Source organism: Oryctolagus cuniculus, chromosome 11, assembly GCF_051225735.1.
Source record: "Oryctolagus cuniculus isolate XC-2025 breed Fujian yellow rabbit chromosome 11, ASM5122573v1, whole genome shotgun sequence".
In the NCBI taxonomy this organism is placed as follows: Eukaryota; Metazoa; Chordata; class Mammalia; order Lagomorpha; family Leporidae; genus Oryctolagus; species Oryctolagus cuniculus.
The window spans coordinates 43008145-43024974 of NC_142877.1; the positions used below are offsets into that span (position 1 = coordinate 43008145).

Sequence of the window (16830 nt, forward strand, 5' to 3'; positions counted from 1 at the left end):
CTGGCTTCAGATCGGCGTAGCTCAGGCCGTAGAGGCCATTTGGGGGGGTGAACCAACAGAAGGAAGACCTTTCTCTCTGTGTCTCTCTCTCACTATCTAACTCTGTCAGATAAAAAATAAGTAAATTTATTTGTTTGAGAGGGAGAGAGAAACAGAGCGCTCATCTGCTGATTCACTCCCTTAATGGCTGCAGTGGCTGTGACTGAGCCAGGGCAAAGCCAGGAGCTGGAAAGGGCTCGGGTCTCCCACGTGGCAGGGACCCGACTAATGGAGCCATCACTGCTGCCTCTCAGGGTCTGCACGAGCAGAGCACTGGCGTTGGGAGCAGAGCCAGCATTTGAACCGAGGCGCTGTGATGTGGGATGCGGGTGTCTTAGCTAGCATCCCAACCCCTTGGCCAAATGCCCACCCTGGTCCTCAGATTTTATCACTAAATTATGTTTCATATCTGTGTGAAGAGTTTAGCATCTTTTCTAGCAGGCCTTGGGAGGGGATTTTTACACATTTGAGGAGGGTACATGATAACATCTCATTGAAAAAAGCAGAGCTTATCTTGTTCTCGGTTTCTTCATGGTTGTCATAGTGCTGGTATCGATATGTTTGACAGTTAAACGTGATTATAAACCAGTAGTGAAGTTGACAGTGAAATGTGACCCCAGGCTCCTCACCCATGCCGAGCTTCTCTGGTCTTGAGGACGTGTGGATCCGCGGCACAGTGCTGCTTGCTTTCCAGCCTGCGCAGCGTGGCGGTCGCCCCGGTCCCTGGTTTCTCTGGTGTCCGTAACTGACTGCCCACACCCAGACAGGCTTCTTCACCTCCCTGTCTTCCCTGAGGCCTTCTCATTTTCGTCCTTTCCCACTCTCTTGGCAGACCTGCATGGGCAAGGATGTAACCCTTCACGTCTCAGCAAGCAACCCTGCTATGCTGCTCTACCAGAAGTTTGGCTTTAAGACTGAAGAATATGTTTTAGATTTTTATGATAAATACTACCCTCTGGAGAGCACAGAGTGTAAACACGCGTTCTTCCTGAGGCTGCGGCGCTGACGGGAAGCCGGCTCACGCAGAGAGATGCGTGTGCAGCGAGAGGCCGCGTCTACGCAGACCAGGCTGCGATCGGGTGGGAGCCCTGTCACCTCTCCACTGGGGCCCGAGAGGCCAGGAGTGAGCAGCCCTGAGCCAGGGTCACTCTCCAGCCCTTCCAAGAGCAGCCCTGAGCCAACGCGTCGGACTCCTCCGTCAGCTAAAGCTGAGTGCTGCCTCCTGCCGCCGTCCTCCTCCCCCGGACAGCTTGCAGGCATGAGAGCCCCGGACTGAAGCTCCCGGCAGAGACCCTGTCTGCCTGACTTAAAGGACGAGGAAATGGGGGCACGGTTGAAAACTGACGCAGTGCCCAGGAAGCGCTGCGCCGTCCCGGGTGATGGCAGGCGATGCGGTGCTCACAGGAAGGGACCCACCCTGACCTCAAATCCAGGAGGGCGTCCCGGGCACTGCAGGCTGTTGTTGCTTGCTCACGTTGGGCGCAGTTGGGAAATACAGACTAAACGTTGCTATCTACACGTGACTTTACCTGTTCTACTTATTAGCATCTCCCTGCAGGGGCTTTGGCCTCCGCAGTTGGTTTGGGATGGGAGCGGTTGAGCTGCCTGTCACTTAGCTTGCCTTCCCTGGCCATTCTCAAACCCGGGACAGAGGCTGCCAGAGTCACCGTGGACGGAGCCTGTCTTGTCTGCAGGGTGTGTGCTGGGTGTTCGAGATGGACTATCAAGCCGTTTGTTTGTTTGTTTTTGATCAAGCAAGAACATTTTCTAAAATAATCAGATGTTCTTCAATAAAAACCTTTCTGTGTGACAACCAATGGCCTCCGTCTGGTCAGTCTGCTTTCAGACCCTGTTTGATTAAGAGCAGTGGTTCTGAACTTTTTGGGATCACTTTGAGAATCCAAGGAAAACGGCCCCCTCGACCCCCAAGTGAAGAACCTCTGTTCTGGGGCTGTGCGTGCAGCCAGCCTGGCTGCCTTGTCCGGGGGCCTGCCTGGAGCCCTGCTGTCGGGACTGTCGGGACAGCCGGGAGTTGTTCAGTCTCCTGGGGAAACAACTTGGACTCAGTTCCATTCATGTGAGGACTTTTTCTTCCTTCCTCCCCAAGAGTTTCTACCTTTTAAAGGTTGATGTTAACAAAAAGAAACCAACATGTGAGCACAGACTTCTGTGGCTGCTAAGGGGTGGCTTCAAGCCATTGTTTCCCATTCCTTAATTATGAGAGTAAAGCCCCCCTCCCCCCCATGCTCACCAGTAACCCAGATTTTGCCACTGGTGTTTCATTTATCCTCCTGTTTCTTTGCTAAAGCCTTTGCAAGTAAATCCCAGATATCAGGTCATTTCATCACTGCTTACTAAGGAGGTGTTTCTAACAAACGTGGGTATTACATAACCACAGTGCCTATTACTACTCCTCAACATGGGCACATTTTTGGGATTGCAGTCAGGCTTTCTGGGTTGTCTCAGAAACGCTTCCACAGCTGGTTCATTTGGGTCAGTGGTCAGGCAGGGCTCACCTGGGCAGTTGGTGAGTCTCCTGCCCCTGGGCATGACGGACACTGCGCCGGTTGCCCTGCAGAGCGTCCCACGGTGCAGGTTCTGTTGCATCCTGTGGTCCTTTGCAAGGCAGGGCTAACTGGGCAGGTGACCAGCAGACCTGTTCTGGCCTCTTCAGCAAGAGGAAGCTGACGGTCCCTGTTTGGGCATTAGGGCAGGTAACCATTGGTTTTGATCTGGCCTTCCTCCCCACCCCCACCCTCAGGCTAGCACTGTGGCGCAGCGGGTTAACGCCCTGGCCTGAAGCGCCAGCATCCAATATGGGTACTGGTTCTAGTCCCGGCTGCTCCTCTTCCAGTCCATCTCTCTGCTATGGCCTGGGAAAGCAGGAGAAGATGGCCCAAGTCCTTGGGCCCCTGCACCCATGTGGTACAGAAGAAGCGCCTGGCTCCTTGCTGCGGATTGGCACAGCTCTGGCAGTTGTGGCCATCTGGGGAGTGAACCAGCAGGTGGAAGACCTCTCTCTCTGTCTCTACCTCTCTCTAACTCTGTCTTTCAAATAAGTCTTAAAAAAAAAAAAAAAAGTGATTTCTCCACATGCAAGGAAGGTGGCCGGGGTGAGGAAAAATATTTGCAGATTTCCATGTCTCCGTGAATTTGTGGTTGTTTCAAGTAGGGGAGCTTATTTTTTTTTTTCCTTCCACAAAAGTGGGCATTAAATTCAAAAAGCCAAAGATCGGCACCCAGATCAGCTCCAGTGCTGGGTGATGAGCAGGAAGTTGGGGTAAGGAATTGTGGACCTCAGTACCGGCAACAGCCATGAGTTCATGAAACCCTCCATCAGGGCTCTCATACTTGGCTCTGAGAACTAGGTGTTCATGAAGGGGAAAAAAAGCCTAACTTCCTAAAAGATTCTCCTACTCCAGCCCCAGCTGGAGGTGGCTGGGTAACGCCTCCCTCACAGATTTGTAGTGATAGCCCCAACAAGGCCAAGAAAATGACAGATGGAGGCCCCCGGTTCAAAGCTTGACGGTCTGGAGGCAGCGCCTGCAGGCTTTCCCGCTCTGGCTGACCCTGGGAGAGGCTGAGGGAGTCTGCTTGGCTCGCCGCCAGCCCCCAGGGCTGCACAGAGGCAGGGCTCCATGGGCCTGGCTGAGGGAGCCGGAAATGAGCTGAGCACCAGGAGCTCAGTGGGCTGAGAGGCCTCTGTCACGCCTCCTGTTTCTCGTTTTCCAGACCTGTGTGTAGACTTTCTGTCTACACAGAATGTCTACACAGATGTTTCTCACGGCACCAGCCCCTTCTCTCTGCCTGGATAGGTAAAGACAATGCTTGTCTCTTAGACTCTTACAACATTGTGTGCAGGTTCCCCTGAACCCTGCGAAAGTAACCAAAGCCTGGGCAAAGCTTGGATTCTGTGAGCTGAAGGAGACTGGTGACCGCTCAGGTAAGAAGCTGGAAGGGGGCTCAATGAGTGTGCAGGCTGGTCCGGCTTTCCCCTGCAGCTTTGCTGCTGATAGGAGGTGTGGTCAAGAGGGACCCTAGTCAGTAGCAGCTTGCACTGCCTCACTGGTGGCTGGTTCTAGGAAGGAACATTCTAGAAGCACAAAGCCCTGGCAGCACATGCTTATCAAGTCTCTGCTTCCAACATGCTCACCAGTGTCCTACTGACCATGGCTGAGCTCAGTCTGCGTGCAGGCTGCACAGGTGCTGAATACCAGGTCTTCAGGTGGGCCGCCAAGTAGAAGTCACCAGCCAGGGCCACTATAGAAAACTCATCATTGGCTCTATCGCCCAAGATGGTGGTCCCGAAGTTGGAGGACACATTCTGAAACCACGCCCCTATACAATGCCTTTGCTGTAGGTGTCCTCAGGCCCTAGTCTGTCTCCCTGCCTCAGTGATGTTTCTTTGCCCTTCTCTGATGATCGCAAATTAACCTCTGAGTAAGGAGTCACTGACTGCATGGAGGGAGTGGGTCCCAGCTCACAGGACTCCTGAGTCCACTGATCTCCTGGATAGATAACATCTGGATGTTAGGCCGCTCTTCATGGTTTTGTTTTTGTTCTTGCTTTAACTGGAAACCCAGGCCCTGAGCAAACAAAGTAACAACCATCTGCCTCTAGCCCCCAGAGTGGCTGGAGGCCACTTCACCATCATCAAAATTCCTCAAAGAGCGGGATGACCTGCTCTATTGCTGACCCATCAAAGGAAGACCATGGGTGCAGTGGACCAGCCAGAGACCTGCACAGAGCGGATCGTGGACCCCTCAACCCCAACTTCAGTCTGTAAGGTTTCTCACCCTTAATCCCTTAAACTGCCAGTTCTTGCTCCGCTCTTTGCAGTCATAAACAGCTACTTCCCTCACGATCCTGGTGTCAGTGATTGGCTGGCTGTGCACTAGGGAGAGGCCCCAGGTGTGGGGTCCTAGAGCAATCCATGCTGGGAATTACAGTGAAGGCAACAGCTGGAGGAAATATGTCACCACACCCTCTAACACTCCTCCCAAGGCCAGCAACCCCAAATTGCTACTGTAGTAAAGCCACAGTCCAGAACCAGTGCCACCGGAAAATATCCAGCACGGCTGATACCTGCATCCCCATGATCACCTCTAACTTTCATAACGTCGTAGCATCATGATGCTACAGCTGCCGTGGCTGACACTCCCCACTCCCATCATGTACCTGATGCCATGACACTTCTAAGACTTCCCTGAAAGAACAGAAGATGGTCAGTCACCAAGTTACTGGAAATCCCTATCCTTTCTTGGAAAATCTTGCCCAAAGCCTTACCTGCCGTGCCTGTAGACTACATGAAGGGATGACCCCGAACCTCGTGGGTTGCAGCTCACTCTAGAGCATGTCCATACTCCCTGTTGAGTGTGTACTTTGGCTTTGCTAATATTATTCCTCTGCTAACCTTTATCTGTGTCTTGTCCTCGAATTCTTCTGTGCATTGGAGAGAGAAGGAAGAGAAAGAAAGAGAGAGAGACAGAGAGAGAGAGAGAGAGAGACAGAGAGTGTTCCTCTGCACTTGAGGGGCTGGCCTGTGCCAAAGCTGGGATCCAAGAACTCACACTGGGTCTCGCCCCTTGGTGGCAGGAGCACAAGTGTTTGAACCATCACTTCTTTCCAGGGTCTGCATTAGCAGGAAGCTGGAGTCAGGAGCCGGAGCAAGGTATGGAACCCAGGCACTCTGATTTAGGACTGAAGCATCTTTTTCAACCGTTAGACCCAGTTTATCATACTTAAAACATCTACTTATTTTAATGTTGGATAGACAACTTGTGAGGTTCCACATGAAACTCCAGAGCACATCTGGTTTTCAAGGCAGTGTGGGGAGGACATAAGGACAGAAAGCATGGAACAATGGAGTAGAATTGAGAGCTTAGAAACAAACCTTAATGTTCACAATCCACTGATCAGTGTGAAAGGGATACAGGGGCAGGTGCAGTGGCACAGCAGGTTAAGCTGCCACTTGGGACACCCGCATCAGTGCCTGGCTTGAGCCCTGGTACCCTGTAATTCTGATGCAGCTTCCTGCCAATGCATAGCCGAAGCAGTGGATCATGGCCTAGGTTCTTGGGTTCCTGCCACCCACGTGGAAGACCAGATGGAGCTCCTGGCCCCTAGTTTTGGCCTGGCCTATCCCTGGCTATTGAGGGCATTTGCAGAGTGAACCAGTGGATGGAAGATATTCTCTCTCTCTCTCTCTCTCTCTCTCTCCCTGCCTCTATCTATCTTCTTTCAAATAAATAAATCTTTGAAAAAAAAATCTACTTATTAACCTCATTCCCCAGTGTTTACAATAGACAATATCCAGTTGGATAACATTCTAATTACTAAAACATTCTTGTTTATCTTGGCTTCTGGTGAGCCAGTAACCCAGATACCAAAATGACTGAGTCTTCATGTGAGGAGTGAGTTGGGGAAAAGAAAAGCATTCAGATAACTGTTTAGATTCCAGAACTTGGTTCCTCCGTTTATGACAGCGAGTCCTGAACTGACAACACTGCTGACCATCTCATTAGGACTCTGTGAGCCAGGAACTGAGAAACCGTGACTCAGGGTCCCGTGAATCATGACCTTGTAGTCAATGCAGCACGCTGGCCTCAACCTCCTGTGAAGGAATGCCCACCAGGGGAATCTGAATGTCCACTTGCCTAAGTGTTGCTCGGCTCATTAAAATGCTAAGTGGCCGGTGCCGCGGCTCACTAGGCTAATCCTCCGCCTTGCTGCGCCAGTACACCGGGTTCTAGTCCCGGTCGGGGCGCCGGATTCTGTCCCGGTTGCCCCTCTTCCAGGCCAGCTCTCTGCTGTGGCCAGGGAGTGCAGTGGAGGATGGCCCAAGTGCTTGGGCCCTGCACCCCATGGGAGACCAGGATAAGCACCTGGCTCCTGCCATTGGATCAGTGCGGTGCGCCGGCCGCGGCGGCCATTGGAGGGTGAACCAACGGCAAAGGAAGACCTTTCTCTCTGTCTCTCTCTCTCACTGTCCACTCTTCCTGTCCAAAAATAAAGTAAATAAATAAATAAATAAATAAAATGCTAAGTAAGCCATTTTTCTAGTTTCCTCCTCTGAAGGGGGAGCTTTTTTGGTAGTGAGAAAGCTTTTTCTTTCAGGACTTTGACAAATGAACTCCCAGGCACATTAGCAGGGAGCTGGATGGGAAGTGGAACAGCCAGGACTTGAACATGTGCTCTAATACGGGATGCCGCGTGGCATGCGGGAGGCAGTTCAGCCCTTTGTGCCTCAGCATTGGCCCCAATAAGTCAATTCTGGCAGAAGAGGAAGTCAGACAGTATGCAAAGTACCAAGCACAGGGCCTAGCAGCAGCTGGGCACCCACAAAGTGGTTACCCTGGGGTGGGGCTGGGACTGTGGGTTTCCCAGCCTTAGCTGCACCAAAGCTACAGTGCTGGGCTCAACCCCCAGAGTCTCATGGAGCTGGTCTGGGCTGTAGCCTAGATATAGGGATTCCTGAAAGCTTCCCAGCCTAGGTCAAGGTTGAGGGCCCCAGGCTAGACCAGGGCCTGCACTTTATCTCCCAGTTCCCACCCCCCAGATTCCAGCATCCAGCCTCAGAGCACCCCAGGGCAGCTGTCCCCTCAAGGTTGGGTCACACCCACCTCATTTGCTGGAATGCATTCCTTCTCTCAGCCTTTGGGAACGGACCTGTTCTCCAAAAAGCCAGAGGACTCCTCTCCAGGTAGAAGCTGACTCCGTGTTGACCTCCATTTTGTTCTCACGAATGCTGGGGCGGGGGGGGGGGGGGGCATACTGGTGCTTGTTCTTCTCTTTCTTTCCTTTCTTTGGACAGAAAAACAGATTTGTATGCTCCAAAGCTAACCCCGTGGAGGAGCCCAAGTATAACCGAATGTTTGAGAAAAGTCAGTTTTCCCCTAAGCCAGCCAGAGACTCCCTAGGGCTTGAGAAGGTGCACATGAAAAGGGTGAGGTGCTGGGGCCAGCGCTGTGGTGTAGCGGGTAAAGCCATTGCCTGCAGTGCCAGCATCCCATATGGGCGCCGGTTCGAGTCCCAGCTGCTCCACTTCCGATCCAGCTCTCCGCTATGACCTGGGAAAGCAGTGGAAGATGGCCCAAGTCCTTGGGCCCCTGCACCCATGTGGGAGACCCGGAAGAAGCTCCTGGCTCCTGGGTTCGGATCAGCCCAGCTCCAGCAGGTAAAGCCAACTGCGGAGTGAACCAGTGATGGAAGACTCTCTCTCTCTCTCTCTCTCTCTCCACCTCTCTTTCTCTGTGTAACTAACTTTCAAATAAATAAATAAATCTTAAAAAAAAAAAAAAAGAGGGGGGTGAGGTGCTGGCAGGCTATGCAGGGTGAACCAGGCAGGATGTTTTAGGCTGCAAGTACAACAGTACCCTTTATCCGAAGGGAAAATGTTCCAGGATGCCCTTAGGTGTCTGAAACTGTGGCTAGTACAGAACGCTTTATACAAGCATACTTCAAAAAGTTCTTGGAAAATAGAATTAACAGCTAAGCTTATTTTGGTGCAAAAAAAAAAAAATGCATGAAATCTATGCATACAAGGGGGTGTTCAAAAGGTTTGTGGAAAATGCATATGATGAAAAAGTATGCATGGATTTAAAATTGTCTAGCATCAAAATGAGTTTTTACCTTTTTAAAAAATTTAGTTATTTGAAAGGCAGAGCTACAGAAAGAGAGGGAGAGACACAGAGAGATCTTCCAGCCGCTATTTCACTTGCTAAATGGCTGCAATGGCTGGGGTTGGTCCAGGCAGAAGCCAGGAATCTGGAACTCCATCTGGGTCTCCCACATGGGTGGTAGGGGCCCAAGCTCTTGGGCCATCTGCTTCCTTCCCAGGTGCATTTGCAGGGAGCTGGATTAGAAGTAGAGCAGCTGGGACTCGAACTGGTGCTCATAAGGGGTGAGCTGCATTGCAGACAGCAGCTTAACCTGCAGTGCCACAACACTGGGCCCTTCCACATAGTTCTTTTTAAGGTGTCCTTGTGTATCTTTTTTCCTATATATATGTACCTATGATGCAGCCGATTTATAAACTAGGCACAGTAGATATTAACACCAGTAGCTAATAATAAACTGGACAGTGCTTTCTGGCACAACACGTTGCCACCCACTAGAACGTGTTTTCTGTTCTTCCACCAACAGTGCCAAGTGTTTCTTGTGTGTCTGCAGATTGGCAGGGCCTGGGTGGGCCCTTCAATTCAATCTGTGTCTGCCAGCACCCGTTCCCTCTGGGTCCCAAAGCAAGACTGCAGCAGGCCCCAGGGGAGTGCTCATTCCATAGCAATGGAGAGGGAACCACAGAGCAGAGACACGCAAGGCCTTGGCCCCTTGTCACTTTGCCCCCTTTGCTTTAGCCAAATCGTCACATGTCTCAGTCCAGCATCAGTGGGAGGGGTGCGGAGGCACATGGCAGAGGGCGTGGCAGGTTATAGACAACCTGCAAAGGGAAAGCAAACAGACAGATTAGCTGAAAGTATTTTACTATTTAATATTGAATTTAAAATATTTTTTACTTCCTTTTTGACCCATGGGTTACTTAGACATGAATTATTTAACTTCTGTGTCTTTGGGGGAATTCCTGTTGCTAATTTCTAGTTTAATTCTCTTATGATCAGAGAACGTACTTTGTATCAATGTTTTATTTAAAAGTGAGGGACTATTGTTAGAAGTTACTAATTTATTTTTATTTTATTTGAGAGACAAAGAGAGATCTCTCATCTGCTTTTGCTCCCTAAATGCCTACAACAGCCAGGCCTGGGTCAGATTGAAGTGAGGGTCTCAGAACTCAATTTCGGTCTCCCCGCGTGGGGGTCAGGAGCCCCAGGACTTGAGCCGTCATCTGCTGCCTCTCGCAGTGCACATTAGCGGGCAGTGGATAAGAAGCAGAGTAGCCTGGACTTGAACCAGGTTCTCCAATGTGGGGTGTGGTGTACCAAAGGACAGCGTAACCACGACAGCACCCACTCTTTTGGGAATGCTCAGAGACATCCCTCCATTTCAGAAGACATGAATTCATTTTGCTTTTTCAAAATGTTATTTATTTTTTGGAAAGAGAGGCAAACAGAAAGGGATCCTCCATCTGCTGGTTCACTCCCCAGGCGCCTGCAATAGCAGGCACTGGGCCGGTCTGAAGCCAGGAGCCAGGAATTCAATCCAGGTCTCCTATGTATGTGGCTGGGACTCAACTACCCAGAACATCACCAGCTGTTTCTCAGGTAGAAGATAGCAGGAAGCTGGATCAGAAACAGAGCCAGGACTTGAACCCAGGCTCTCTGATATATGGGCGTCCCAAGGGTCATCTTAACCACCCAACAGCCACCTCCTTAATTTACCTTTCAACAGAGCTGCATAATAGTTCATAGACACAAAAGTACCACAGTGTCTTTTTTTTTTTTTTTTTTTTTTTTTTTTTGACAGGCAGAGTGGACAGTGAGAGAGAGAGACAGAGAGAAAGGTCTTCCTTTGCTGTTGGTTCACCCTCCAATGGCCGCCGCGGTCGGCGCACTGCGGCCGGTGTACCACGCTGATCCGATGGCAGGAGCCAGGTGCTTCTCCTGGTCTCCCATGGGGTGCAGGGCCCAAGCACTTGGGCCATCCTCCACTGCACTCCCTGGCCACAGCAGAGAGCTGGCCTGGAAGAGGGGCAACCGGGACAGAATCTGGCGCCCCAGCCGGGACTAGAACCCGGTGTGCCGGCGCCGCAAGGCGGAGGATTAGCCTAGTGAGCCGCGGCACCGGCAATACCACAGTGTCTTTAAGCAACCCCTTATTGGTGGGTATCTGGCATTTTCCAGGTTTTTGACACTACAAACAAGGCAGCAAAAAAATATCCTTGCACGTATAACCTGTTGTATTGGGGCCAAATCTGTTAATCACGCCTGAATTGGAATTTCAGAGACAAGCAGCACCACAGATCCTGCAAGACACAGTAGGCGCCAAGCTGCTCCGCAGTGGGCGTGAAGACTGGGCTCCAGAGGCCATCTGCTCGCACCTCGCGTCCAGTTGCGTGCCAGCCCAGTGTTTTCTGGAGGAGGGCTGCCTCGTGCTCCAGGAAGCTGGGCGCATCAAGTCTCTCTTTGGACATGAAGAGGCCGTGCTGTCTCTGTCAGGGCCCCCACATTGGGGAAGTGAGCCCAACTTTACCATATGGCCACCGAACCTCATGCATCCCTTCTCAGCTCCTTCTTGGGTGCCCGTTCATTACATAACTTCAGAAAGGTTTTTGCTACACATTTTAGGCAGGGCCCAGCCTTCTGTAGGTGGGGCCACATATGGTTCATAAGCAGCTAGTTGGCTGTTCAGGTGGAGCCAGTTTCTGGAACAATTCATTTGGCTGAGATTTTAGTTTTGATCTCCACAGGGGACACATCAAAGAATAAGAGTTAAGATTCATGGGTGTCGCCTCATGTCAGGAACTGAATTAAACACCTTCACGTAGACCATCTCAGTTAATTCCCTCTACAGCTCTGTGAGTATGAGAGTTGTACCACCCTGCTGTATCACTTACCCATCACCACAATAATTTTGCATCAAGCCCCATAAAAACTTGGTGGCTTTTAAAACAACCACCTATTATTTATTTATGATTCTGTCCTTGATTTGGGGGCGGGGTGGGCTCAACTGGGTGGTTCTTTTGATTTTGCCTGGGTTCCTTCATGTGTCTGTGATGAGGGGACACCTCAGCTTCTGGGAGTTGGCTGGCTGTTGGTGTGGGCCGTAAGAATTTTTCTCTTTTGAGAAGGAGAAAGACAGAATGTTCACCTGTTGGTTCATTCCTCAAATGCCCTCAGTGCCCAGACAGCCAAAGCTAGGAGCCAAGAACTCAATCCAGATCTCTCGCATGAATGGTAGGGACCCAACTACCCAAGCCATCACCACTGCCTCCCAGGGTCTGCATTAGCAGGAAGCTGGAGTCAGGAGCCAGAGCCAGGCATCGAGCCCAGGTCCTCTCATGGGGAATGGAGGTGTCCTAAGCTGTGTCTTAACCCCTCGGCCAAATGCCTGCCCTGGCAATGAGGACTCTCACGCTCCAACAGGCTAGCCTGGGCTTATTTACATGGCAATGGGGGAGAGGGATAGGGATTGTGAACTCAAGACAAGTGAAGGCCGGCGCCGCAGCTCAATAGGCTAATCCTCTGCCTTGCGGCGCCGGCACACCGTGTTCTAGTCCCAGTCGGGGCACCGGATTCTGTCCCGGTTGCCCCTCTTCCAGGCCAGCTCTCTGCTGTGGCCCAGGAGTGCAGTGGAGGATGGCCCAAGTGTTTGGGCCCTGCACCTGCATGGGAGACCAGGAGAAGCACCTGGCTCCTGGCTTCGGATCCTCGCGGTGCAGCAGCCATTGGAGGGTGAACCAACGGCAAAGGGGGACCTTTCTTTCTGTCTCTCTCTCTCACTGTGAAGTGAAGTGTGAAGTGAAGAGCAGAGAGCAGGATAATGAGGGTCAAGGCTTCCAAGGTCTGTTGCAGTTGATTTCTCAACAATGTTGCTGTGGATTCATTCCTGAGAGGAGCAGCGTGGTGGCGGCAAGAGGCACGGAGTCACCACACAGACCCGGGGAGTCAGGTGAAAGCAGGCTTGAGGCGAGCAGCCCACAGACTCGTTTATTTCAGTTGGTACAACATCTTATATAGCCAAGACCAGCCAATCTGGTCAAGGGGCAGTCTATGCCCCAACCAATCACAGCCTGTTGCCAGGCAGTTTCCAAAGCCATCCAATCACAGCCTGTTGCCAGGCAGTTTCAAAGCCATCCAATCACAGCCTGTTGCCAGGCAGGCTCCATTGCCAGGTGGGTTTCAAAGCCATTCCTGAGTAACTGACGCTCACTTGCCAGTGGCCATCTTGGCATGGCCTTCTCATTCCACCACAAAGGTCTACCTGAAAACTGTCATATCACTTTGCCACATTCTGTTGGCCAAAGTCACAAGGGAAGCCCAGGTGCAGGAGTAGGAAAACAGGCCCCACCTGTGGATTGAGAGAGCTGAAAAATCACATTGCAAAGGGTAACTACAGAGATACAAGGAAGAGTGAGAGTCTGTGGTCATTTTTGTAGAAAATGTGTGATCATCTTTTTGTAACTTACCTCACCTGCTCTTGCAGATAAGCAGAGCCAGAGACTGACCCCTCAAAGCCAGCAAATGATGGCTTTGAACCTGAACAGTCCAACCCCAGTCTCCAAGCCCTCAGCCTCTTCTCCTGTCCTTCTGTGCCTGCGAAGGCTTCTGGATTATTTCCACTCCCCAATGATGTCACCTTCTTTGAAAATCTCTAGCACACACAGTGACCTGCAAGATAAAAGCCATCTCTCCAGAGGCCATTAGCTACTCAAAGGAGACTTGGGTGACAGGGTCTGGAGATAGCGCACTGCGGAGTCTGGTGGATGGATGGGTGGATGAATGAACAGATGGATGGACGGATGAGTGCTGCAGATGTCTAGACAGGTGCCATGTTTGGACGGGGGGCGGGGTGGATGGATAGGTGGCCTTTATGTAAATGTATCTCATGCTTTCCCACAGGTACAGTTACTAATTGGCACTAACCCTGCCCTGCAGGGATGGAGCTCCTTGATGATGAGACAGGGACCACCATGCTAACTAAGCTGCAGGGTGCACAGTGGGTGTTCATTCAAAGAAGGGCAACTGGTCTCTCCGTAGTGCAGGGTGCAAGAGCACAAGCTGCTTGTGTTCCAATCCTAGTTACTTACTGCTGGGTCACCTTCGGCAGGTTTCTCAGCCACTCTGGACCCAAACCAAGGAGGCCAGCAGTGCAGACGCTCCTGAACTTACAATGAGGTTGCCTCCCACTAAGTCCGTCCTGAGTTGAAAATATCTTAAGTTGCAAATGCAGTGCCTGCAGGAAGTTACAGAAGGTCCCAGCTCAGCAGCGCCCCCTACTGTAGAGCGTCAGGTGTTTTCCACCCACGCTGTAACTGCCCGGGGCTACCTGGGAGCTGAGACCCCGGCCGCCGTCCAGCACCGCAGGAGAGGATCGGACCGAGTAGCACGAGCCTGGGGAAAGATCAAAATTCAGAATTCGAAGCACATTTCCTACTGTGTGTGCATGGTTTTTGCATCATCGTGAAGTTCAAAATTGGGAAGTCAAACTATCCTAAGTCAGGGGTGTACTTGACTTCTGGCGTCATTGGGATGACTCAGTGCATCAGTATTACAACGCTCTTGCAAACATCTGGAACACACTGGTGCGGTGTCAGTACCTGCAAAATGAACGCATGGGAAAATAGTTTTTCTCCACAGCAGCTGACGGCAGGGGTGAGCCCTCTTTATAAACCACCATCTCTTGAATCAGGGGTCAGCAAATGACAGCCTGCTTGCCACCTAGCTTTATAAATAAAGTTTTATTGGAACACAGACATGCTCCCTGGTGTCTACGGATCCTGTTGTGCTACTGTGACAGAGCTGAGGAGTTGCAACAGAGACCATACACTCCACAAAGCCTCAGGAGATTATGATTTGGCTTCTTCCAGAATAAGCTTGGTGCCCACTGCCCTGAGTTCTCTGAATTATGCTATGGCTTTAATGCTCATTGCTCTGACCTGTGGATGGATGGGTTTAAATGCCCTCACCGATCCTCTTTTGATTTTTAAAATGCTTATTTATTTTTCATGGAAAGGCAGAGCAACAGAGAGGGAGACAGACAGATTTGCATCTGCTGGTTCACTCCCCAAATAGCACCAACAAGCCAGGGCTGGTCCAGGTTGAAGCCAGGAGTCTGGAACTCCATTCAGGTCTCCCGTGTGGGTGGCAGGGGCTCAAGCACTCGGGCCACCTTCTGCTACCTTCCTAGATGTGTTAGCAGGGAGCTGGATTGGAAGCAGAGTAGGTGGACTTGAATGTACACTGTGATTATGGGACACAGGCATCCCAAGCAGCAGCTCAGCCCACTGCACCACAGCGCCCACCCCGCACGAGCCTCCTTTGTAAGTGAGGACCCCCTGGAACTCCCACAAGTTTCCTTGCCCTTCATTGTGGCCCCAGCCTTTGGTGGCCCTTGGCTGGGGGAGGTGGGGTGGGCTTGAACTTGTGGTCTCTGAGAGCGGAGGACAGGTGGGAAGGGAAGAGACAGGCCCTCTGGGAATTCAAGGCCCACACAGAGAGAAGCTGCCCCCTGCCTCCCACACTCCGCATGGGCACACTCACAAACCAGCTCGTTTGAAGTGGTTCATGAGTGCTGGCCTCAGGCAGAGCTGCGGTGAGTCTGCCACCTCCTCCAGCTCTTTCCACCCAGCTTACTGTGGGAGATCACCCAGAAAGGCGCCGGAGACACAGTAATGGGATCTGACTTCTCCTGTAAACCGGGGGCTGTTCTCAGCAGGCCAAGGTGGACGGATGGGGCCAGTGCCCGGGCCTTGGGGCTGCTACCCTGCGGAGTGGGCCACAATCACCGGGGATATTGATGAGTTCAACATCAAGGCCAAAAGCTCACCTAGCAAAGAGATGAAGCCAAAGAACAAGGTTCAGAGAGGAAGGTTGTAGTAAAACAGTGAATACTATGAGGAAACTTCAAAAAATGTGTGGGAAAATGAAACTAGGCTTAATTTGATGCAAAGATAGAGAAAATATTGAAATCTTTGCATTTTTTTCTTATTAATATGGTATTTCTTTGTCTTCCCTCTGTCAAACTCTGAGTCAACCACGTTCCCCAGGCTGCCGGGGGAGGTACAGGGCAGGCGAGGCTCTGGAGAAAGAACTGTGGGAGGTGGAAACGACTCCTTCCCGTGGCAAAGAGGATGAAGAAGGCCGTCTGGGGGATGAACCAGTGGATGGAAGATTCGCTCTCTGTGTCCTACTCTGCTTTTCAAATAAGTTAATTAATTAAAAAAGAAAGAAAAGATTCCAGGGGAGGGACCAGCATTGTGGCACAGCAGGTGAAGCCACCGTCGGCAACACCCACATCCCGTATCAGAGTGCCGGTTGGAATCCTGGCCTCTCCACTTCTGATCCAGCTCCCTGCTAATGCACCTGGGAAGGTAGCGGAGGATGGCCTGAGTACTTGGGCCCCTACCACCAACATGGAAGACCTGGATGGAGTTCCTGGCTGTTGGCTTTAGCCTGGCCCAGCCTTTTGTGGCCATTTGGAAGAGTGAACCAATGGCTAAGATCTCTCTCTCTCTCTCTCTCTCTCTCTCTCCCCTTTTGCCTCTGTCACTCTGCCTTTCAAGTTAATTTATTTTAAACACAAGATTCCCAGGGAATGCAGACACAGCCCAGATTGTCCCTGCAGGACTCAGTGTCTGGTGGGTTAGGACATCTGGAATCTGGAAGGAGCCCATCTCCACAGCTGAGTTTCTGGGAAGCCGACTGGGGGTGCATCTTCCTCACCCGGCTACAGGGCTAAGTGAGAGACTGAGGGTGAAGAAGGACATTAAGGACATTTATTGTCCAAACGTCGGTCCTTTTCCTAGGGGCACCTCTAGTGTGTTGTCTTAGGAAGAATTCAGGAGGCAGAAGTGTCGGGTGCTATTTTTGGTTCAACAACTTAGCAGGATGTAAGCAGTTATTTTTTTAATTTTTATTTATTTGAAAGACAGAGTGGCAGACAGGTAGAAGGAGATGCTGGAGATATGGAGACAGAGAGAGAGAAAAGAGCTAGAGATGATAGAGCTATATAGAGATGGATGATAGAGATCTTCCATCCGCAGCTTTACTCCCCAGATGCCCGTAACAGCCAGGAGTAGGCCCAGAACGCCATCTGGGCCTCCTGTGTGGGTGACTGGGGCACCTACTGCCTCACAGAGTGTGCATTAGCAGGAAGCTAGAATCAGGAACCCGGAAC

At 51.3% G+C, this 16830-nt stretch overlaps 1 protein-coding gene across 2 annotated transcripts in view; it reads left to right on the top strand.

The window, feature by feature from the left end:
* Positions 1–1852, top strand: part of KAT14 (lysine acetyltransferase 14) — a 31939-nt gene extending 30087 nt beyond the window's left edge. For both annotated transcript variants that reach the window (XR_011380018.2, XM_002710954.6), the window contains one exon: positions 872–1852. Coding sequence is in view for 1 of the 2 variants with exons in the window: in XM_002710954.6 (XP_002711000.4) it covers positions 872–1045 (174 nt within the window). In the remaining variant the exon portion in view is untranslated. The remainder of the gene's footprint in view (positions 1–871) is intronic.
* The last annotated feature ends 14978 nt before the right edge of the window (positions 1853–16830 follow it).